This window comes from Citrus clementina, unplaced genomic scaffold, assembly GCF_000493195.1.
Source record: "Citrus clementina cultivar Clemenules unplaced genomic scaffold, Citrus_clementina_v1.0 scaffold_1, whole genome shotgun sequence".
In the NCBI taxonomy this organism is placed as follows: domain Eukaryota; kingdom Viridiplantae; phylum Streptophyta; class Magnoliopsida; order Sapindales; family Rutaceae; genus Citrus; species Citrus x clementina.
In genome coordinates, this window is record NW_006263303.1 from 26,705,216 (window position 1) to 26,729,134 (window position 23,919).

The following is a 23,919-nucleotide window of genomic DNA, read 5'->3' on the forward strand; positions in this document are numbered from 1 at the left end:
TAAAAACTTTAAAAATTATAAAAGATGCCCAAAGCAAAGAGATCGTATAACCGAGGTTGCTTGTGATAGTCGTGTCTCTTTCTCTCGTCTCAGTCTCCTCACTGCTTGTTGAGTTTCGGTTCAGAAACCCTAATCTCCGCACTCATCTTCTCTTTCTCTCTTCGACCGGTAAGTTTCAATTTTTATAATTATATATATAAAATTTCCAATTATTCAATTCAATCAGGAGTGCTTTTAGCGATTCAAGATTCAATATTAGTACTTCGTTCTTATATGCACATAAAAAATTTGGGTTTCTTTATCTTTGTATTAATGCTGCAGTTGACTCGAGAAATTGGATTTTGTGATGTTGGATTCTTTTAAAGGACAAGTGTTTGTTTAAAGTTTCAATTTTTAGCACAGGATCTGCATAGATATTTATTTATTTATGTGTAAAGCAAGTATAGTACTTGTAGCATTCGAAGCAATCTGTTGGATTGATCGCTTATGTCAATGAATTTACTTGAAAATTCCTGAACAAGGAAACTGCTCTTTCTCTTGCTTTTTCAATTTGAGTCAATAAAGTATAATTTGTAACCCGAGGATGTATTGTGTCTGACATGGCCATCAAGTGTTTAGAATATTTACTAGCCTAAGTTGGGAAATGTAGTCTGTATTTTGGGGTTTGCCGTGTGATTTTGAAACAGAATAAACCAAAGGAGAAAGAGGAGATAAGGTTTTGTTTTGGTGTCTCAATGAATTTATTGTGTGTCATTTGTGAATTTACCTATTCAAATTTGTACAAGTTGACTAAATTTTTTCCCATCCAATTAGTGAGATGAAGGGTTACCTTGAGCAAATTTATAAGCTTCATGTGTGTAAGACCTGACCATATCTGTAATACAGCCAAAAATTTATCGTCCAATCAATGTGAACCTCAGCAAGTTTTTGGCTTGTATTTTTCTTCTTGTTTAACATTAGATGACTTTTCATTTTCAGGAGTTGATTATTCCTGATTGAAATCATGTCTTCATCATATCTTCCTGCAACAACAGACTCTATTGCGCAGGCTAAAGAAGCCAGTAATCCATCCGATGCTATATCTATGCTTTACCGTGTACTTGACGATCCTTCTTCCTCTTCAGAAGCTCTCCGTGTAAAAGAATTGGCTATCACAGAACTATCTGACCTTCTTAGACAGGAGAACCGGGCTCAGGATCTTTGCAACCTTCTTACTCAGTTGAGACCCTTCTTTTCATTGATCCCTAAGGCTAAAACTGCCAAAATTGTAAGAGGAATTATTGATGCTGTTGCCAAGATACCTGGGACATCTGAACTCCAAATTGCTCTATGCAAAGAAATGGTACAATGGACCCGTGCGGAAAAGCGTACATTTCTTAGGCAACGAGTTGAGGCTAGGCTTGCAGCTCTTTTGATGGAGAGTAGGGAGTACACAGAGGCATTGACCCTGCTTACTAGCTTGGTCAAAGAGGTGAGGAGATTAGATGACAAACTCCTTCTTGTAGACATAGACTTGTTGGAAAGTAAGCTACATTTTTCATTAAGAAACCTCCCAAAGGCAAAGGCTGCCCTCACAGCAGCGAGGACAGCTGCAAATGCTATATATGTGCCACCGGCTCAACAAGGCACTATAGATTTGCAGAGCGGAATTTTACATGCTGAAGAGAAGGATTACAAAACTGCTTATAGCTATTTCTTTGAAGCATTTGAGGCTTTCAATGCTCTTGAAGATCCCAGGGCTGTTTTTAGTCTAAAATACATGTTGCTTTGCAAGATCATGGTGAGCCAAGCTGATGATGTTGCTGGGATAATTTCTTCTAAGGCTGGCCTGCAGTATGTTGGGCCAGAATTAGATGCTATGAAAGCTGTTGCTGATGCTCATTCCAAGAGGTCCTTGAAGTTGTTTGAGACTGCTCTACGTGATTTCAAGGCTCAGCTTGAGGAAGACCCAATTGTGCATAGGCACCTCTCATCTCTTTATGACACACTTCTGGAACAAAACCTGTGCAGGTTGATTGAGCCTTACTCAAGGGTAGAGATAGCACACATTGCAGAGCTCATTGAGCTGCCGATAGATCATGTAGAGAAAAAGTTATCCCAAATGATTTTGGACAAGAAATTTGCTGGGACATTAGATCAGGGCGTTGGATGCCTCATCATATTTGAAGATCCTAAGGCAGATGCCATCTATCCTGCCACTTTAGAAACCATTTCCAACATGGGCAAGGTTGTGGACAGCCTTTTTGTGAGGTCTGCCAAGATTATGGCATGAGGGTTTCTTTTGTGTTTTTTGGTGGGCACTCCTTAGTTCATGGTTCTGCTTCCTGTCTTTCTATTGTTTCTGAATTATTGCAGACTTGATAATGGATATGTTAGTAGGAAACTTGATTTTACATTCACTGTAACTGCATTAACTATGTTTCTTTGATCTGTGATGAAATTCTCCACCATGGTTCATTCTTGCTATATTTGTGAATAGCTGCTTTTTATATGCTTTTAGAAATATGCAAGTGCATGTGAAGTTTCATTTTAACAGGTTTGTTTAATTATGCTTCTTCTCAGCTGAGAAGTCAGAGCTGCTTGAAATGCATAGACAATGTAATTTGCCGATGGATTATGCAGTTCAAGGCACCCTAAATCATTTATCAAAACAGAAATCTTAATCTTTATATAGTGCAAATTCTTCTGAAGATTCGTAATATCATTCCACTGGTAAAACATACACAAAGGTAGGCACATGCACAGAAGCAGAGCTTAATTTTGTATCCGTAGTTTTGTCATATCTAGAGCCAGAGTGTAGGCTGCAAAGAAGTTAGTGCCTACACAAGACAACATGGGAACATTGAAGTCGCTAGTACATAAATGAGAACAACAAATATACAGGTTTTTTTTGTTTTTTTGAGGTAACAGCTACAGCTGTATGCGGAAACAGCATGGACAGTTTTAGGAGAACGATTTCTGACGTGAAACACTTTCAACCATTGTAGTATCCATGCACGAAGCTGGTCAGAAAGTTGAACCATTAAACCCGAAGAATGAGCGCTGGACCAAAAATGGTAAACATGTTAGATGGTAAAAGTGCACATATTGCAACAAACTAGAACCAAAAGTGGACTGTAGAAAATCAATTGAATCTCCAGAAATCCATTAGGGAATTTCTCAATATATTTTCATTCAGCAACTAATAGAAAATGGAAAGCCACTCTCTATCTGTAAAACTGAGAGAGCTATAAAACAAGTTGTAGAAAATGAGGTTTTTTTTTTTAAAAAAAAAGTAAGTTTTACCATTATGAAAATATCATGCACAATGTTTATGAAATAAAGAAAAATTCCAAAAAAAAAAGGAAAAGAAAGAAAGAAAGGGAAAAAAGATTGGTACAAGCCATATATGCAAGCTACTTATGTATGACTAGTAATTCTAAATATTGTGCCTAGTATAAAGCATAAGAAACAAGACTCACCACTAGTGAGCAAATGTGAGGATCAATCCAAATAAGCTTATGAAATGCTTAAATATCAAATTCTAGTTTCTTTGTCATTAATATTCCAACTCTGCTATCAAATTCAACTTAAAAGAAAAATTGAATGCGAATTTGATTTTCTTGTGATTAACATGGATTGAGGCGCAAGGACGACAGCTGCCAGTCTTGACAGCTTATGAAATGCTTTAAATTCACACCATGACCGGATTTTTTCAAAAGTTTAAACAAAAATCAGAATATAACAAGTCAGTAGATTACCTCAACATCATAAAGTTTGATGTAAAAGCGGGAGCTATCTATTAAAAGCTTAGTTTGGAGAATTTCTGCAATTGTTGAGCTCAATTTTCCATTAACACTGGGTCCAAGGGACCCAATAGATATCAGTTCTCCGTATGCTGCCGGTGCTTCAGTCCCGGCAAATGCAATTGGAACTCCACCATTGATCAAAATCATCACATACTGAACAACAGAGATGACATTAGATGAAAAAATTGCAAGACATCTCTCTATACTGATTACTGAATAAGTACAACAGCTGCAAACAAAAACATCAAGCCATCCCCTCAGAAATTCAGCGTATATGAGAAATGCGTGTGAGGAAATACGGTTTTGCACGTATTTGCATGCTCCGAAAGCTCAAAAGAGGGGAAAAAAAAGGCTTTTTGTATCTTTAAACAAAAGAAAGAGAACTAGAACTCTGGAAGTGCTTTTAAAAAAGCACAGGCTGAATGCTTTATAAACAGTTTTAAGGATAAATTGCTTTTCTGGAAAGCAATTACTATTAGTACTTAGTTTTACCTATCTCCAAAACACGCTTTTAAGCTAAGCACTTTCACCATAATTAAAACTTATATCTACATAACAATCACCCAGTGCTAAAAACAAAAGCAAACCAAAAAAGAGTAATTTCGTCGAACAATCGCAGTCACTAAAAAACGAAGACACCCAAGTGAGGTAAGCAATAAGCTGCTGCTACAACACAACAGGCATGAAAAATGAAAAAGGGTTTAGTTATAAAGGAGGCAGCAAAGAAGTTAAAAAAAGTATGAGGACATGTGGTACAGTACAGATTCGGATTTGCCGAGAATCTTAGCAACGGCTTTGGTGGCGTCTCTGAGAATGTCGGAGGCTATAACTGCATCCACCGGCACATTCGTGTACAAATTCAACGTCGGCATTTTTATTTCTTTTTCTCTTTTTAATGAATGGAATGAAATGAGTGGTCTCACAACTCGACGGTAACGGCTCCTACAACCCCGATAACTATTTATATTATAAGTATCAGAAGCTCCAGAAACTCTTGCTCCTCTGATTATTATTATTTTTCAGTGACAAAAAGTCAAATAAAATAATAATAATAATAATTCCAGATAAGCTTATGGTTTATCAGCGTTAATCAATCTTTTTATTTTAATTTTTTAAACAAAAGATTCTGCCTGTTTTTTGAAAAATTTATTTTTGAACGAGGGACTTGATTTAAAAGCATAACTAAAATCTCGATCACAACGTATTTCCTTGTAACATATTCTCTAAAAACAACAGCGGCAACAATACCATGTTAAACTGAAAATTCAAGCCGATAAATAATACATTTCATGGAAAATCTAAACAGCCTTTCGCGTCACTATGACTGAAATAAAGGAGTCAAAACCGAAAAAGGACTGGATTGCCAATAGAATTTTGCACTAGACTAACGACGCAACTTCTAAAGAAATATTGCAATGGCATCCAACAAACAACAAACAGAGAAGAAAAGTAGAAAACCACATAACTATTTCACTACATCTTTTGTATTCCTCAGTTTCTGAAAAATTACGGTACATTTGTGAATATTTTTATACATTCATCATTTCAAAAAAGAAGGATGATGACTTTTAGGCTACTAGTTCAAAGCCTGTAACTAGTGTAGCCACCTACACCTGAAGAGCCGTAGCCACCATAAGGTTGTGTCGACAGTGAAGAGGATGGGTATGATGAGTTCCCCAACTGGGGATACGAAGGCCTGTAGCCTGTGTCTATCTGTCCGTAGCTGCTTGTGATCGACTCTTTGTGATTGTTCATGTATTCCTGCATTTATAAATACAGTGGAAAATGGATCAGGTTCCAATGTCAAAGTTTTCTCTCCTTGAATCTATTTCTTTTCAGGAAAGCTTGAATGGCCAAAGGGGAAATACCAATGATAACTCAGTATTCACAGGGCCATACAATAATTTAATCAAGGAACAAACAGACTACGGTCAACGATTTTCGGAATTGCATCAATCATCGGTTTATGCATAGGCACACTACCATGAGCTTACATACATTTAATAACTTCGATTTCATAGGGCCACACAGAAGGTCAAAAAGTAAAAAATAAAAAATAAATGAGGAAGACTCATACCTGAATCAGTTGTTGGGCTAACTGAACCTGTGACGAGGTGCCTTTAATTTCCACAGTGATTTCATCAGGTAATCCCCTGCTTTCTTGCACGGTTATGATGGCCCCACTAGTACGACGGATGTTTTCAATACTAGTGCCTCCAACCCCGATGATGTCCTCAGCATAAGAAATTGGTATTTGCATTGTTTGTGTAATCTGATTACAAAAATCCACAGAGACAATGAAGATGTAGAAACAATGCTAAATACAAAGACATGGAAACAACATTTAAACAGAAAAAAGATTAAGTACAAATAACAGGAACTAAGTCTTATTAAATTTCAGTACCCAGAAGTTTCCTTTTAATTACATTCCACTTTCTTGAGTCTCAAATCTCCAGATGTTATAATCAGGTACAAAATCGAGGAACTTTCAATTAAGCAGAGATAGAGGGCAAGCATTTCTAAAGTAACAAAGAAAATAGTCCTTTTTAAAAAAAATCTTTTAGCTCCCTAGAAACACTCAGCTTTTTTTCTTTTTCTTTTTTAATCTTTTTGCTCCGTAGAAACACTCAACCTCTCTTTGTTGATTGAGTTCTAACCAGGGGATTACTGCTGGACTACAAGCTAAGTAGCATGAAAGTCATGAGATATAAATGACTCAGGTCAGTGGTCCCAAGGGGTATCGAAGCCCTAACCTCTTGGACCTTGGTTGAATTTGAGGGTCTTTAACCTCTCACCCAAACCCCCGAGGTTTACCAAGAAAATGGTCCATTCAACAAGGTCTTCTAATGTGACTACATTGTCTTGAAGTATGGTTTTCTGATATGACCTAGTCTAATACTAAAACTTCCACAGGCATCAACTGCAACATAGAATAGGCACCAGCCAATATAGTTTCAAAATTCTAATGGTCATAGCAGTAGCAAATCCATATAGAAGCATTGATTATAACAAAATAGTTGAACAACCACACAATAAGTAATGAACTCTTTCTGAAGACAGAAAAACAGGAACAAGGAAATATGCTCGGATAAACATACAATGACCTGTAAAAACCACTAACCTGCGTAACAATTGGACCGCTAGCACGGCCAAGTGCCGATGATCGTATAGTCGAAAGTGCTGGATCTTGTCCATAGATTGAAATCCCGGATAACCTATAACGGGACTCCAATTGAGGTTCACGTTCCAAAAACAACGATTCCCTCCTTGTTGATGGAGTATACTCGGTGCTAATTGCACTTTGAGTAGCAGCATGCAGCGATGACTTGTCCGCCCAAGTCTCCACTTGACGTTCTTGAGAAATTGACGCATTGTACTACAAGTGTAGATGACAATAATTATTATCAGTATAGTTAATTAGAAGAAAAATATATATGAATGGTCAATAGAAGGAAGCTTACAGTCTTTTCAAAAAGAGGAAGAACACCTTGATCAACCAAGAACTTCCTCAGATGCCCCACTACTGCTTCTAGAGCTTTGAGGACCTTTGCAGCTTCTCCCTGCATCTCTACGATCCTCTCATCTTCGGTGACATAAAACGGTGCTTCATCTGGAAGCAAAGAAATTCGGTATCATGCGGTCTCTTTGCCGACGAAATGGTAAATTATAGCATTACAAGTAGTAAAAAATGAGATAAGAGCTGTCAGGATAGAAAAATATTGTGATGTATTTTAAATAAAGCAACCAAAACCAAAGTCTCCCGCTCAGGAATACAAAATAAATAAACGATGAAGACCAATATTCACTAATATTTAAGAAAAGTGTATGAAGACCGAAACTCCAAGAAATTCTCCCTAAATTTATGGTCTATTCACAATTTCAGAACCTTCAAATGAAGAGGTGACCAACAAGAACTCTTCAATTGGCCCAAGATCTCTTCACTAGAATGACAGACCTGAATTTCACGTGCCCCAGAAAAACAATTAAGAGGCAGGGAAGACAGAAACCCACATTTCTTGGGAACCTAAACCCATAAATCCCTCCTAGAAAAAGAAATATGATTCAAACAAAACATTCATTTCTCTAATTCTCTACCTCCGTCTTATCTTAAATTCAGGGAATCATAGCTCCTCTGCACACTTAAAGTAACTTCAGTCACCAATTAGCTTTTCTGATGGCATCCCCAGCACACAGATGAAGACTTTAGCAAATGCCTGAAATGATTTCCCTTAGTGAAGCTAAGAAACAAAAGTACGGCAAAGTTTAAGCTAGATCACTCAACAGAAAAAGCTTTGCATTTTTCCCCCTATTAAAGGATTAAACATCATCTGAGTTCACAACAATGCCCCTGGCCTTTTTCATCCACTGCGGTAGTCAAAATTTGGCTGCATCAGACTTATGACCCACGTAAGATATTATATAACACCAACATGTTAAAGGTTAGATGCATCTAGGACGTTATCGTGACATTAATGGAACGTTGTTGAAGTAGAAACCAGGTCTTCCAGTAAGTTAATGTCTCGTTAACTCAACTCGGCCATGAGGAGGTGAGAACAATAGATAATAAAACAAGAATTTCCCGTTAAAACTATGTCTCGCACACAGAGAAAAAAGTGAAACCACCCAAATTCCTTCATTGTTTAATATTTTTCAGTTCATCAAGAATTAGGATTATCTGCCACTGTAAACACTTGATGATGGACTTAAAAGTGAATGCAAAGCTGCTACTCAATTGATAACATTAATACACAAACCATGAAGGATTATCAAATCTAAAGCATACCTGATGAAAGCACCCGCACAGAAGCACCACTGTTTTCCTGTATCGACTTGATCAACGAACCTTGCTTTCCAATCAAATTAATTGCTTGTGTGGATGGAACCAACAGCCTAACAGAACAAAAGGCAGCTCCCGATGCTTTAGCATCGACATCATTCTCTGGTAACCCAGAGACCCGTTTAAATACTCTTACTGCAGCATCCATTGCAGGTGATACAGGCGCCTCTGGCTCTTCCTTCCCCGATATCAGCACCTAAAATCAAATTCAACACTTTACCAGCCATGCTTTCAAAATTAAAAACACTAAATGCGAGTAAATTACGAACACAAAATGACTTCAAACAAATCAAATAGAATCTCACAATGCGATCGGGAGAAGAAACCGGGCCGTCGAGAACTTTAATACGAGCACGAGTATCCTCGCACGTCTTCTTAATGAGCTCACCCTTGCGTCCAATAATGCTACCGACTTTCAAAACCGGTACAATCATCCGAAAAACGCAGTGTCCAGGCCATCCAGGCCACTTCTTCTCCTCCGGGACGGCGGCCGCGTCGGGTCCGGTCGACTGAGGCAGAGCCGAGTCAGATTCAGTAGTATGCTCCGTGTTTTCGCTTCCAATCGTCGGCGGCGCTTCGGACTCTGTTGTCGGGCTTTCGGTCGTAGCTGTTTCGGGTTGCGGGTCGGGTTCGGGTAGGTTAATGGAGCCGTTATCGGTGGTTTCAGCGGTGGCCATTACGAGAAGCGTGTGTTGTGTTTGTTGAGTTTTTTTTAGGGCAAAAGGGTTTAGGGGAAAAAATGACACTGCAGTCGTCGGATTTTTTCGCAGGATTGGGAAACCCAACTTCTGTGAATATTATTATTATTAGTAGTAGTTAACGCGAAGAAGGTTGGGTTGCCACGTCAATAACTCCTCACACTGAGGAAATTGTTTTTTTTTTCTTTGATTTTGGAAAATTTACGTAAGTGGCCCAAATTATGGTTGAGTTATAAAAATAACCCAACCTACACTTTCTTGCAATCTTACTTTTCTCCATTTCTATTCAATTTTCCAAAGAGTTTAAATGTAGGTTTTACTTGTGTGATTGAATTTGGTGGATCAAGTGCTTAGTGATTTGTACTGTATTACAATTTTATTTTATTTATCTTTAAAGAATAACAAAGTTAGTTTGTCTTTTTGCACAAAAGCAAAGATGTTAAGAATTGAAGTATAACTTCAAACATTTTAATTTGGGGTGGAGATGGGTGATGTGCAGTGTAGCTATAAATATATATATATATATATATATATATATATATAGTATTAATTATTTTTTAAAGGCTCAGGTCTTAGATTTAAATGTGAGTAAATTAATAATAAAAAAAATGGAAATTTCACCCATTTGACCACTTTCCAATTTTTAATATAAAAAAAGATCTCACTTCAATTTTTCTAATAATAGCAACCACTTACAAAGTTCTAAGACCACACTACCCCTAAATTTTCAAAACAAAACAAAACAAACATTTCGCCCAATATTCACCTAAAAACATCTCCTATCGTCCGAACCACACCCATACAAAGTTCCTTCACTTCCGGCATTTCTTGAGTTCCCTCGAGTTTCTTCACTTACAGCGGCGATTTCCTTCACTTCTAACAACGTGTGTGAGTTATTTTGGTTCTAGTAAATTCATTCACTTACGGTTTCGGTGGCTTAGGCACTTTCTTTGTTTTTTTCATTAATTTAGAATAAATTTTTGTTTAAATTGCCTTGTTGGTTCATCATTGATCATAGTTAATCATTAGGATGTGTACTAGGTATGAAAATATGAAGTTTTTTTAAAGATTAAGATATCTAATAAATGGCACACCAAGTGTATGTTTAAATGCCTCTAAGAAATTATTGATCTAAACTTAGAATTATTTTGAGGTTAAAGAGAAGGTTGGTGTGCCAACCAATCAAGAACGTGGAAGGTTGCCCGTGTTGCCTAAAATTTAGCATGTTGTCGCCCGATTTTCCCGAGACCTGCATAATGCTTGACTAAACCAAGCAAATGATAGCTCTCTGGAAAATCGGGCAACAAACTATGTCGCCCAAACTATGTCGCCCGGGCGACGCGCATGTCACCACATTGTCTGTTGACAACTTTATGCGGGCGACACTGCTTGTCATCCGATTTTTCAGATAGTTGCATAATGCTTGACAAAATCAAGAAAAGAATAACTCTCTGAAAAATCAGGCGACGAGCCTGTCGCCACAATGTCTATTAGCTATTTGATGCGTGTGACATGGGTTGTCACCCAAGCGACACAGCCTGTCGCTTTATTTTTTTCGAGTGTTGTCAATTGCTTGATTGTAATCAATAACATGACACCATAATTAATCAACATAATAAAGTCATTCCACATTTAAATAATACAAGATTTATCAAAATAAGATCTTCTCATAAGTTTTACATGATAAAGTTATTCCAAATTACATAATACAATTTGTAAATTTAATATATCTTCGAACACACTAAAACACCATTAATGCAGATTTGCTGGAAGGGGATTCTCACACATCTTTCGGTTATGGCCACGCTCCCCGCACCAACCACAAGTTATAGTAGATCAAGGTCTCGGATATCCACACATATAAACAGTATTCTTCGTGTTTTCTGTCGACTGGAAAATGATGGTACATATGGTAGATTCACTTGCAATGTTCGGACGTGTACTATAATTTCCTAATTGTTCAAATGTTGCATCTTTTTTGAAACAAAATGTTGCATTTTTTTTGAAACAAAATGCAATAACTTTTTCATTCTCATACTCCATACGACCATCCTCCAAAATCTTCCACGCTCCATTAAAATATATCTTAAGAACTATCGACTCTATTAACCTGACGCAAAATAATAATACTACTTCATTAAAAACATTGCAAACAATAACATTACTATATTAAATAAATAACTAATTATCAACAAATTCGGGTGATTTGGGTGACAGCACTATCACCCAGGAGACAATATTGTATATTAGGCAACGTATTTTTTCGCCCGTGTGATGAATACCAAAATCCAAGCGACGCATACCTATTGCTTGGGCGACAAGTCATTCTAAGCTTGAGCGACAGTTTTGTCACCAGAGCGATAGGTACTTGTCGCCTGGATTATGGGTTTCGTCTTCAACATCGTTCAAAATCCATTTTCGTCAAATTTTGCCAAAATTTTACTAATTTATAAATCTACGACCTTATATTAACCATTTTATGTACCCACATTATAATAAAATGAGCAAATGATTTTTTGTATGAAACCCAATAAAAAATAAAAGATAAAGATTGAACAAATATTAACCTTAACTTCTTATTATTCTTTAGTTTGTTGCTTGATTTTGTCTTCAATACTTGGATAAATATATTAGTTTGATGAATGTGAGATAAATAAAAGGGAGGTTGAGTGATAGTTGGATAATGTAAGAGAGGTGAAATGAGGAGTGTTTTGGTGGTGTGTGCAGATGTTCGGCTGTTGCTTGGGAGTTAGATAATATTGGGTGAAATGATTGTTTGTTTTATTTTGAGAATTTAAGGGTAGTTTGATCAGAAAGCTTTGTAAGTGGTTGCTATTATAAGAAAAAATGAAGTGAGATTTTTTTTGATATTAAAAGTTGGAAAGTGCTCAAATGAGTAAATTTCCCATAAAGAATTGTGTCTTATTTGGGAGTTTTTGTTATTTCTTTTACAATTTTTTGATTTTATCATGTTTTGCATTTTTTTTCCTCTTATATTTTACTCGTCTCTTACACTATTTTTCTCTGTTTTTCTGATAATAAAAATATAAGGTTATTAAGATGAAAATGAAATAATTATTACAATGCACAAAAATTAATTAAGGCAAACAATACGCGCATGCATGTAAAACTTGGAGATTTCGGGCCATAAAAAAAAAAAATTCTTGATGGGCTTGTAAGCTTGTGGGTATTATTCTTGATCAACATCAGCCCACATTTGCCATTTCATTGTTTCGCTTCTTAGTTCTTACGCAAGTCAATTCTCAATTGAATCCAATTAACATATGCCCTTCACTTCATTGCTACTATTGAAGCCAGCATACATGTAATTTTGGGACAAAGTAGAAAACAAAAAGCATATGACAAAGGCTAGATAACAAAGAGAACTATATATATTTAGAAATTAATTAGAACAAGGCAAAATCATTTGGCCTATATCTCTAATTCATCACTCTTCTATAAAGTAGTCCTCATCTCCTTAGCTTTTTTAGTGTAAAGGGAAAGGGAAAAAAAAAAAAACAAAAGAAAGAAAAAAAAAAGTAATCAAAACAACAAAAAGAAGAAGAAAAGAGTTGGCCATGTTCATAAATCAGAAAGCATGACGACTTTCTTCTTCCCCCTTTCATCTTGAGCATTTGAATTTGGCCGTCTCACAAAACGCCCCTGTCGCACATTGCATAAAAATATAATTTTTTTAAATTAGTAAAAGCATTGTTTGCATATATAATATGACATGCTTTAGTTTAAAATTTAAACAAAATTTGTAGTTTTAGATGTATGACTCTACTTTCGCGCGTAGGGAGTCAACCGATCTAATTTGTACCAAATTAGTATAATTTATGTGATTATTATTATAACTATTCACTAAAAAAAAAAGAAAAAGAAAACAGTGGTAATAGTGATTCAATTGATAATGCTGTTAACTATGCTTGACCCAATTCAATTTCGGCAATGAAGTGAGATCATTGCTCGGTAGTCAATTTGTAGTAGAAACCAAAACATGTCACATGTTTTAAACAATGGTTTATAGTTAAATAACAAAATTAATTTTTATTAACCATTTTAATTCAAGAAAAAGCTTGCATAAAAAAAAAAAAAGCTTTTTCTTTTTTTTTTTTCAATAATGGAAAAAAAAGATTCAAAACCTTGGACAAATTTGAAGATATAATTGCATCAGAGTTCTGTTTTCCTGACGTGGTAACTCAATACGTGTGAGATCAGATAATGATCTAATCCTGAGATATTTCATGTGAAATTTTAGGCCATCAAATCAAATGACCAAAGAAATCACAAAAGGCCAAAAAATGTGCGGCGGGGGAAGAGAAAATGGTAAATTTAAACGAGTCTTCAAAACAAGCCACGTGTCATTTTTAATTACCCCATCTGGTATTACAGTACAACCCAACTGTTAAGTAAACAAAGCAATGGGATAACATGGGTGCAATTTTATACCTTCATTCTGGGCCGACGATCGGCGTTGACTTTTCTGACTTGGTACCTGATCTTCTTAGAGAACAGGCGCGTACGCCGCTTTTCTTTGTAGCGCAACACACTAGCCTCTCTCAATCCACCGTCGGAGAACAAATCAATCTGCGCCAGCCTGGCCTGCCCCAAAATTAGGGAAAAGAAGGAAAATAAAAAAAGAAATGATTCAGTGCTCCGCACCACCGCAGCATCTAATGTACGTACTACCATCATAATCATCAATCACATCATAATTTCAATAAAATCCTGTCATTTTCGTACACATTCCGTTCAAAATCCTTAAGAACGCAAAGTTTGTCTCAGAGAGAGATTCATTCACTTGCCCTCTCTTTAAAAGGCAAGAACCAAAAACAGAAAAACAAATTTTGGGTCATTAAAAAAATATTTTAATCCCAAGTCCGCCGTCTGATTAGTTTCAGAAAGGAAATAATAACTTAAAAGGTCCCACTACCACAGACAAGCTGAAAACGTCCGCACACCTGGAGCTTTAAAAAACAACAAAATCTAATAAATAATAATATACGAAAATGGGTAGAAAATAATAATCAAACTTGAGTAATCTTAATTTTATATCTACGTACTTTATTCAAAATATTAATAAATAAAACATGAATTATAATTCGCCGGCGGGAGATGAGAAAACGTACAGAGACATCGTTTCCTTGCCCATCGGGGGCCAAACTTTCATCTAAAAACGGCGATCCTTTGCCGGACCAAGCGTTCAAAACGTCGTCGTATTGCAGCTTTAATAACAGCTCACCGGAATTAGCCTTGGGAATTGGACTTTCTTCTTTGGCAGGCAATTCCGAAACCTTGGATTCAGCTACTGGTTTTTCTTTTCCGACTTTCTTTTTCCTCTTCTCCGAGGAACCCTTCCTGTTACTATTACCGGTACCGCTACTGTTGTTGAATTTGGGAGAGATTTGAAGAACATCAATCGGGAAATTCCACCAATTGCCTTCATCAACTTGTCTCAATGCTTTCATTCCACTTCTCATTCCGAATCCGAGTTCGAGTTTCCCGCCAAATCCAATTCCCATTGGATTTCCATACCAACAATTACTATTATGAACTTGGCCAGGACCAGCATCGGACTCAATTGCATCTTTCTTGACACTCAAGTTACCCATTATACTATCAATACCCTCTTCAAATTCCTCATCGAGAATAATAGACTCAGCATCAAAATCTTCATCAAACTCACTAGAAATCTGAACTTCCATTGGATTGTGATTAGCCCCTTGGAAATCAACTTCACCACTATTTTGACATGACAACTTATTTTCACAAAATTTTGTTACTTTTGGCTCCAATGGGAATCTGGGTTTGTCCAGGATTGGTTGGTGAAGCAAGAAACCGGAGTCATCAATAACGCGGAAAGGGAGCAACAGTTCGGAGGATTCATCAAAGAATTGTTGATTTGGTTCTTGCTGTTGGTGGCGGTGGCGGTGGTCAGGAGGCTTGGTGGTGAATTTGTTTAAATTGGTCAAGTGCTTTGTGGAGAAGATGTTGGGGCAGGCTGTGGACAGCAGGGCAGCGGCTTCATTGTAGGTTTGGTTGGGGCGTTTCCGTGGGGTACGAGCTTTTCGTGTGGAGATTGCTAGAGGGGAATTGCTTGCTTCTGAAAGAGTTGATGAAGGGGATGATGATGTGTGTGAGGTTCCTGTTGAATGGGATGGGGATTTTATGATTTCTAAGTCTAGCGCATAGGTTCTTCCGCCTCCACTCAAATAGGAAGACATTTTTAGTACAGTTTGAAGTACAGGACTAAAATTTGATGCTAATTTAACTATTTTGTCTTACGAAAGTGAAAGTTGGGACAACATTTGAAGGTTGAATTCTGGGTAGAATTCACTCGAGAAAAGGTAAAAGTTCACTTTTTTCTTCAAAATTGGCAAGAAAGGGATGAGCTTTAGTGAGAATTCAAGCTCCGATGACAGTTAAAGCGCGGAAAAAGAAATTTGGAAACTTGATAAAAACCCAAATCAGAAATAATCAAGCAGAAGCAGAATTCAGATAATTGGTAGGAAAAGAAAAAACATACCCAATTGAAATAAAAGTTTAAAACTGAACCTTTTGTTTTTTTCCTTTTGTTGCCTTGAATTCGCAAGGAAAGAAAGAGCCTTTTGAGTCCTCTGTATGAAATGAGTATTAAAACCCTGAACCCTAAAAAGTAAAAAGTGTGCCACAACAAAAAAAGTTGTAGAATATAAAGTAGAAGAAGAAAGGGCCAAAAACAAAAGTAATAAATTAGAAATAAGAACGACCTAGAACCCTATTACAGAAACAAATTCAAACCCACAAATACCCTGAAGAAATGAAGGAAATTGCAAAATCCAAGAAATGCCCAGATGAGCAAAGGAGTTATATTTTGCTATGATGAGAGAATTTTGGAGTAAAAGGGAAGGAGAAACAAAACAATCTAAGAAAGGTAAGTAAACCAAGTAAGGAGAAGAAAAACCATCTGTGCATATATATATTTATATAAAAAGCTAAGAGAGAGAGAGAGAGAGAGATTAGACGAGGGAGAAGGCAGGTCACGAGAATGAATGGGAAAAGATCCGTTGAGGGGGAATTCTGAAAGATTGGGGTTATGTATGTGTAAAGAGTGAAAGAGATGAGAACAGAAGAAGGGACAATGCTAGTGTTTCAGTAGTCTCTGGTCGTTGGTGTAGCCTGTAGGACCACTCACTCGTCACTAGTACAATTCGTTACTCTGATTTGCTATCTCTTTTACTTCTGTGTTAGTTCTGGGTTCAATTATTTTATATTCCTTAGTTCCATTTTACTGTATCGGCCTTCTCCTAAGGCTTTCTACTTATCAAAATTGACCTTTTTTATTTTCGTATAATTTAAAAGTTTAAGAATTGATTTTCCAAAATTATTTTGAGAATATTTCAAAAAATGCTCAGCATATAAGCATCCAAAAATGAGCTTAAAAGAAAAGAAAAAGAAAGAATCGTGAAATTTGAATCATAACTCCTTATTTTTAACAATTTTTACTTAAAATCATACTATGGTCATCAATGATAAACCATTAATAGAACATAAAAGAATATACATATGTCAATGGCATTTTTGCTATCCCAAGGGTTTTCAAAAAGGACAATTTCGACCAAAAGCTCCTGATCCTCATCATGTTCATGGGCGGGCATGGATGTCTCTGGTTAGATTATGCCAAATTTGCCACCCATACCACCTGCAAATTCCTTAAGAGATTTTATTTTTATTGGAAAGGTTTCTTATCTGCTGACGTGGCAAAATGGCATTGGTGAAGATAGATTTTTTAGGGCTGATGTGGCATGCGCTTCATTGGTTGGAGGGTTATCACGTGTATCTACGTCGCAAGGGGGGGCCGCGGTTTTGGATGTTAGTAGGGTGGAGAAATGATTTGAACCTTTTTGGAGTCTTTCGCTTGTTTATGTGTGGCAGATGGCCCTCATACGTTGGGGTTATTATGTTCATTGGCTTTGTGATTACAATTGCTAGCTTTATCTTTAATTTGCATCATCAATCCATCATCTTCTGTTTTCTTTTCTTCAAAAATAATAATAATAACAAAAATCTCTCGCCCAAAGTCCCAATCTAGCTTGATTTAGTTCAATTATGTGTGGTATACATATAATCCTAACTGCTCAAAATAAAGAAGCAGTTTACCCGCGTTTTACCACTTATGTAAATAAAAATCCTCTCTCTCAAACATGGAAAAAGAGTAGATAACCACTTCCAATTACATACAACATACATACATACATACATACATACATACATATATATATATATATATATATATATATATAAATAATAATAATAATAATTTTTTAATAAGAACATCTTCACTTTATTAAAAAAAAAATGTTACTGACAGATAAAAAAATAAAGTCTCGAACATATTAAAATTTATATTTTTTGTATTTTACTCTCATACTTCACTATAATAAAAATGTGCACACTAGGAAAAGACTTTTTTTTTTCTCTCTCTCCATATATATATTTTATATTGTCTGAATTGACTGTTCGATATGGGAAAAAAATTAATGAAAGAAAATAAAAAAGTGCAAGTGTCAATGCACGTTCTATATTTTCCAGTTTAAGTTTTATTTATCATTTCCTGGATGTTTTAGATATTTCTGAAGATATCCTAGACACTTGTAACATGGATTTTTGGTCTTTGTTGTTTCATAGATTTGACAAATTATTAATTTCCTAAAATGGTTTTTCCCCCCCTTTTTACTTGCTTCTGAGTTTCAAGTGTTTCAATTGCAGAAATATACAGAAAGGCTATGAACTATTTTAACCAGCTATTAAACAATATGAAATTTCAATTAAGATAATATGACCAAATTAACACTCTGAGGACTAGTAGTCATAAGATTTTTCCTCTAGCATAATTTAGAGAATTCAAGTTCTGTATGTTGAAATAAATTAACAGTTCTTAACATTATCAATAAATTAAAATTAATTTCAAAGTCATAATATTTATTAATATTGCGAAATGATGAGGTAAAGTCAAAGCCTACGTGTACAGAGTACAGACTTTGAAATTTAAGGATGAATTTGGTCACAGGCAGATCCTTTCTATTGTGGCCACAGGAGTATGAGTACATATCCTGAAATCACGTTCACAACTCTGACAATACCTTATCTTTAAATGTGTGACCCGAAAATATCACAGCCATCAAAATTGGATAACATTACAACTAGAAATTTCATTATAGATATAATGTGTAATTCTTCTCTGTCTATCCAATTGCCCAGTTCGAGAATTATCATCTCTTACCACCCAGAAAAAACAAATCAGCTAAGACTTTTAACTGTCATTTCATTAATATCCATATACTCACGTAACTCTAGCACAGTGCTAGATCATGTTATTACAACGACATGTCAAAATCCTATAATAACATATCACGATTTTCAATATTAAAACCACAACCAATAAAGGGTCTCCGAAACAAAAAAAAATTCATCCAAAGATACTGCACAAATATTGCCATAAGTGAAAGTTAAAACTATGCCAAACTAGGTAGATAAATGACAAAAATATACACCAATCTAGTATATTATCTTCAACAAATTGAGAGCTCTTAACTTGTTTTAGACAGTCTATTTTAGAGCATTTACGAAATCTTGTGTTGCTTTTGGCACATAATAGTAAAGGTTGTATGTATAGTATGTTAGAGAACTTTTTGGGAGATATATGTGTATATATATAAATGTCGGTTTGATATTACAGTTGGAAATTTAAAAACAAGAGACTATAATTTTGTTTCTTACTGCTTATGGCATCAAACATGCCTTGAGATGAAAGATTTTTCTCTTTATTCGGCAGCTGTAAGCAGCAGCATGCGTATAGGAAATTTGGTATAGCTAATGTAAAAAGAAGCAAAAATTGACAATTAAAAGAAAAACTTGCTTATTTGCTTGGCAATATTTTAATTAATGCAAAACAACTACAACCATACGAAGCACCAGTGGAAGAAGCAAATGGATCTATAGTAATCAAAACAGAGACATCCATGCTTTGAAATATTTTTAGACATGAAAAGTTCCAAAACAAACGGCCCATTCTTTCATAACATAGATAAGAGATATAATCTCCTAAGACTAATCTTGGCTGCCGACTTAGCCTATCCTTGAAAAGAAAATGGATACCCATTCTCTTCACATACATAAGCTAGGGTGCCCTCTGGACTACCAACTGGGGCACCATTTGTTGCTCTTCATTCAACTATGTACTCCAAGGTAACAGTTGGGGACCATATGTGTCTTATCCTTTTATGGTCCAAGTTATGGGTAATCTCATATGACATACTCTTTCAGATTTACTCCATGCTCCAAACACATCATGAATTTGAATTCTTTCTGAAGGTTAGGTTTTGGGGCCATATTTTCAAACCCATTTGAATAGAAAGTTGGGCTAAGGGCAAAGGTTTGGACTTCCAAGCTCTTTCAATTCTTTTAGACCAAGGTAAAATGTTTGCGAATGTGTGCATGTTTTTATTGGTTGACTGTGACTTTACACATTCAATTTTATATCTAGGCAGTTCCACAGTGTAAACCAGGCTTCAATAACAGACGCCAAAAGAAAATAAATCCCAGAGTAACAAATCAAGAATATAGCAATAGGAGAATAAAAGACACAGATCCATGAATAAACACAAATTGAATCTCTGATACTATCAAAGAGGCTATTAATACATAGCATGAAATCTACCTATTCTCACAATTTGACAATCATGATTAAGTAATAAGACAAACCTATTCAAGGTATGGATGATGGCGCGGTAGACATTGGGGGCGAGGGAGAGGGTTCTTGTTGGAGTTCCTTGACCACAGCTGCAAGAGCCTCAGGGTTAACACCCAAGTCACAGAGGGCAATGAGGATTGAGAGAGTGTGACGATCAAGGCCTGTATCGAGAATGTTTGACATGTGAAATGCAAGGTCCAAGGATTCACGGGCAGTTCTTGCAGCCTCAGGATCCATATCTACAAAATTTTAAAAAAAGAAAAAAAAATTCATTTAAAAACATTTCCCAAATATACCTACATTACAAAATGAAACCTACATTTGATTCTCTGATTTCATAAAGGAAAAAAACACTATAACAGAAATCTACTTGATTGAATCAATTGAAACATCAATGCACGAATCAGAAACCCTAAGGGGGTGATTACAAATATCGAAACTGAAAACTCGCGCGCAAAAATAATCACAAAAATTGATTTAAATTCTGAAGTACCGGTAAGGATAGACATACTACCACCGCATTAAATCAATTAAAGTATAAATGAAAATAAAAATGAAATAATTCAAAATTATAAAAAAATAATAATAATAAGAAACGTACCAGTCGAAGAGCGGAAGAGAAATGACAAAGCAAAAGATTCGAATTTTGGAAACTGAATCAAGTAGTGAAATTTGGATTGATGCTGAAATTACTCTTTAGGGAAGCTTTTGGAAAATTTCGGATCCCAAATCCGATCAGATTTCGGATAATTTGGATTGGAAAAATCCATAAACGGGATCAAATCCGGATCGGATGAATATTCCGGATAAATTCGGATTCGGATCGGTCCGTATTGAGTTAAAAAAATAAAAAAATAAAATAATAATAAGAACAGCATAGCGCAGAAATGCTAGTCCCCTTTTTGTTTAAGAACTTGACGGTTCCAAAAATCCTGCATTACGTCGCAGTTTAAAAACTGAAAAAAAAAAGTTAACAATTAACATAGAGAAAGAAAGTGGAAAGATTTCAACTTTCTGGATAACTCCCATCTAATGCCAGCACAACAATCAAACACTTCATAGATAGGATGCATTACTTCACTACAGAATAGATTCTAAGAATTTTTTTTAAAAAAAATCCCTAATGTTCTCACGAATAATTAATACACTGAAAACACGAGAACAGCACTGGATAAAGAATTTCATTAACCATCTCTGACTGCTAACCAAACTGTAACAACTGAGTCCACAATGCGACGTATAGGTAAAATGAAAAACAATAAAATGCGTGCGGGATCGGATCAATACAAACAAATCGTCGGGAGTCGTTATGCGTCGGGATTAGTGGATTACCGTCAACAAGTCGCGACTCGCGAGGTTGCTGTAGCTGTCGGCTGCTCGTCGTGGGTCTGGAGGACGTCGTGGAGGCTGGACGTCGATCAAGACGGGTTCGGTTTGTGTCGTCGGCGGCGTGGTTCGCCGTGTGCTTTAGGTGGTGGCCCGTGGGTGCGGTTTGTGGTCGTCGATTGGTTTGTTTTGTAGTCGCGCGGCTGGGCTGTTTTCATTTAATTTCGGCTTATATATGTATATTTTTTTAAGTGGCACTGCAATCCGATCGGATTATTCGGATTGACCTGAATTCGATCTGATCCGATCCGATCCGAAATAAATCCCATCGTATTGGACAAATGATTTCCAATCAGATCCGAAGCCAAATCCAAATTCGATGCCCACCCTTGCTTCGACTTGTATTTTCTAGGGGTAATCTTGTACTTTCACGGATCTTTTGCGATACAAATAAGAGAATTTTGAAGTCATCTATTTTTAACTTAGAAGTTAAATAAAATCCTCCCAAAGAAAATTCCCAGCGTAGTATGCAAATCTCTGACATTTATATATAAATCTCTTTCATTTTATTTTATTTTAAATTTTTGCTTAATTCGTTTATGAGTAGCCAGTAACTGTTAGATTGTATAGACTGTGTTGTGATGCATGCAAAGTGTTTGATGAAATGCTTGTGAGAGTTGATTTATAGATGGCTTCTTCTGGGGAAGAGTGGTCTCCTGATACTCTTGCATTCATGGATCTTGCAATACAACAGGTAATGCGTATAACTCTGTATAGAAATTAGACCTTTTTTACTTTCGTGCAAAATATCATTTTGGTCCCGTTACTTTGCATTTTTAACATGATTCTTTTTTCCGTGTCAGGCAAAACTTGCTTTGGACTCCCTTGAAGTGCCAGTTGGGTAAGATGCTTATAACTCTTGTCATTGTTTCAAGCATGCCACTTCTAGAATATTATCTTATTTGATTCTAAAGAACAAGTTTCCAAATCTGTGCCGTTTTGTGGAGACATGCCTCATACTTTGCTTCTGTTTATTGCTCTTGCATATGTCAAGAGCATGAATTTTTGGCTTCATTGATCATCATTTGAACTATTTTTATTGATTAGATGTGTGATTCTGGAAGATGGAAAGGTCATTGCTGCTGGTCGAAATCGAACTACTGAGACAAGAAACGTAAGAACATGAATTTTTTTTTCCTCTCTTTTAACTTTCCTATTTATTTATATCTAGTTTTAATTAGTATCTTTTTTCACATTGTATAGGTTTCACTCTAATTTTTTTGCTGCAGGCTACAAGGCATGCAGAAATGGAAGCTATTGATGTTCTTCTTGACCAGTGGCAGAAAAATGGACTCTCACAGTCAGAGATTGCTGAAAAATTCTCGAAATGCTGTCTTTATGTAACATGTGAACCATGTATTATGTGTGCTGCTGCATTATCGATTCTTGGTATACGATCCTCTTTGAATCATAATATCAAAAAGCTAATCCCTTTTTGTTGGTCTTATTAACATTTAGATCACCTCTTTTTTAGGTATAAAGGAAGTATACTATGGATGTGCAAATGAGAAATTTGGAGGATGTGGATCGATACTGTCTCTGCATTTGAGTGACTCTAAGATGCTGAATAGGTTTACTTTTTAACCTAGGATCAAAAACTACATTTTCGTTTGTGCTGATCTTGTCGTGGTTAAACATCTGCAATTCATCATGCAATTTAATAGAGTTAACTGTTCCTGTCTTTTACAATTTTTAATATTCTGAACTTTTTTTTAGTGGTGATGTTCTTGGAAGGAAAGGTTTCAAATGTACAGGAGGAGTAATGGCATCGGAAGCAGTCTCTCTGTTTCGAAGTTTCTATGAACAAGGGAACCCCAATGGTATATAGATGTCTTATCTTAAACTTAGGCTTCATATGGTAGCATGAAGAGAGGTGTACTGCTATTTTAATGTTTTCTTTTGTTCTAAAGAGCATGAAAGAAAATAGTCACCTTATGGAGCTGTTTAGCTTAAAAGGAATAGATCATTTTCTGCATTTCTTTTTCTGATTTATTTTTATTTTTAAAATGTTTCTTTATTCTAATCTCTGCTTGAATTCAGCTCCAAAACCGCATAGGCCTCTTGTTCACCAGGCAATGAATTGAAATATATATATATATATAGAGAGAGAGAGAGAGAGACGCACACAAAGGTCTGTTATATTGCTGCCGCAGCTTAATAATTTTTACTACTTTAGCTTTGTTCTCTCTCTCTTTTTTTCCTTTATTTATTTTTTAATGTTTTGGTCAATTTTATTTATCATCATGTGAAATCTCAGGCATGTGCTGTGAATGCATCATTCGAGCTGGCTTTCAGGAAGAGAAGAGACATATGGTTGATGAGATGGCTATCAGCATGACACAAAGTAAATGTAAATCGATCTTCCAGTTCGTATCAAGTTTCTCCATTGTGTTTGAGTTACATTATCTTTACATTATATACCAATAAATTAGTTTGCACTAAGGTTGCTATCAATTTCTTTCTCTGAAAAGCAGT

The 23,919-nt window shown here is 35.9% G+C and overlaps 6 protein-coding genes across 10 annotated transcripts; 2 read left to right on the forward strand and 4 right to left on the reverse strand.

Moving 5' to 3' along the window:
- Positions 1-41: 41 nt before the first annotated feature.
- LOC18056110 (26S proteasome non-ATPase regulatory subunit 11 homolog) lies at positions 42-2,466 on the forward strand. Its single transcript, XM_006453178.2, has 2 exons — positions 42-168; positions 979-2,466. The coding sequence occupies exon 2, from the start codon at positions 1,004-1,006 to the stop codon at positions 2,270-2,272; it is 1,269 nt and encodes a 422-aa protein (XP_006453241.1). The 5' UTR covers positions 42-168; positions 979-1,003; the 3' UTR covers positions 2,273-2,466.
- Positions 2,467-2,688: 222 nt separating this feature from the next.
- On the reverse strand, positions 2,689-4,757 carry LOC18056111 (macrophage migration inhibitory factor homolog). Its single transcript, XM_006453179.2, has 3 exons — positions 4,550-4,757; positions 3,741-3,941; positions 2,689-3,042 (listed from the first exon to the last, which is right to left on the reverse strand). Exons 1-3 carry the CDS (start codon positions 4,658-4,660, stop codon positions 3,007-3,009), a joined length of 348 nt encoding a protein of 115 aa, XP_006453242.1. The 5' UTR covers positions 4,661-4,757; the 3' UTR covers positions 2,689-3,006.
- A 283-nt stretch (positions 4,758-5,040) lies between these two features.
- LOC18056112 (RNA-binding KH domain-containing protein PEPPER) lies at positions 5,041-9,412 on the reverse strand. The gene is made up of 6 exons (XM_006453180.2): positions 8,931-9,412; positions 8,572-8,821; positions 7,250-7,398; positions 6,910-7,164; positions 5,866-6,060; positions 5,041-5,549 (listed from the first exon to the last, which is right to left on the reverse strand). The coding sequence occupies exons 1-6, from the start codon at positions 9,300-9,302 to the stop codon at positions 5,370-5,372; spliced, it is 1,401 nt and encodes a 466-aa protein (XP_006453243.1). The 5' UTR covers positions 9,303-9,412; the 3' UTR covers positions 5,041-5,369.
- Positions 9,413-12,763: 3,351 nt separating this feature from the next.
- Positions 12,764-16,601, reverse strand: LOC18056113 (protein CHLOROPLAST IMPORT APPARATUS 2). Of its 3 annotated transcripts, XM_006453183.2 has the most exons (3): positions 14,456-16,601; positions 13,776-13,928; positions 12,764-12,986 (listed from the first exon to the last, which is right to left on the reverse strand). In XM_006453183.2, exons 1-3 carry the CDS (start codon positions 15,548-15,550, stop codon positions 12,906-12,908), a joined length of 1,329 nt encoding a protein of 442 aa, XP_006453246.1. In that variant the 5' UTR covers positions 15,551-16,601; the 3' UTR covers positions 12,764-12,905. The 3 variants fall into 3 exon arrangements, with proteins under 3 accessions (XP_006453246.1, XP_006453248.1, XP_024034399.1); XM_006453185.2 differs by lacking the exon at positions 12,764-12,986 and having other exon boundaries at positions 13,609-13,928; XM_024178631.1 differs by lacking the exons at positions 12,764-12,986; positions 13,776-13,928 and adding an exon at positions 14,021-14,293.
- Positions 13,869-21,603, reverse strand: LOC18056114 (mitotic-spindle organizing protein 1B). Of its 3 annotated transcripts, XM_024178632.1 has the most exons (3): positions 21,391-21,603; positions 20,070-20,297; positions 13,869-13,923 (listed from the first exon to the last, which is right to left on the reverse strand). In XM_024178632.1, the coding sequence occupies exon 2, from the start codon at positions 20,293-20,295 to the stop codon at positions 20,074-20,076; it is 222 nt and encodes a 73-aa protein (XP_024034400.1). In that variant the 5' UTR covers positions 20,296-20,297; positions 21,391-21,603; the 3' UTR covers positions 13,869-13,923; positions 20,070-20,073. The 3 variants fall into 3 exon arrangements, with proteins under 3 accessions (XP_024034400.1, XP_006453249.2, XP_024034401.1); XM_006453186.2 differs by lacking the exon at positions 13,869-13,923 and having other exon boundaries at positions 19,863-20,297; XM_024178633.1 differs by lacking the exons at positions 13,869-13,923; positions 21,391-21,603 and adding an exon at positions 20,660-20,707 and having other exon boundaries at positions 19,863-20,297.
- Positions 21,604-21,855: 252 nt separating this feature from the next.
- LOC18056115 (tRNA-specific adenosine deaminase 2) lies at positions 21,856-23,886 on the forward strand. The gene is made up of 8 exons (XM_006453189.2): positions 21,856-22,138; positions 22,248-22,285; positions 22,492-22,558; positions 22,674-22,833; positions 22,919-23,015; positions 23,161-23,264; positions 23,485-23,575; positions 23,702-23,886. The coding sequence occupies exons 1-7, from the start codon at positions 22,073-22,075 to the stop codon at positions 23,526-23,528; spliced, it is 576 nt and encodes a 191-aa protein (XP_006453252.1). The 5' UTR covers positions 21,856-22,072; the 3' UTR covers positions 23,529-23,575; positions 23,702-23,886.
- Positions 23,887-23,919: the final 33 nt, after the last annotated feature.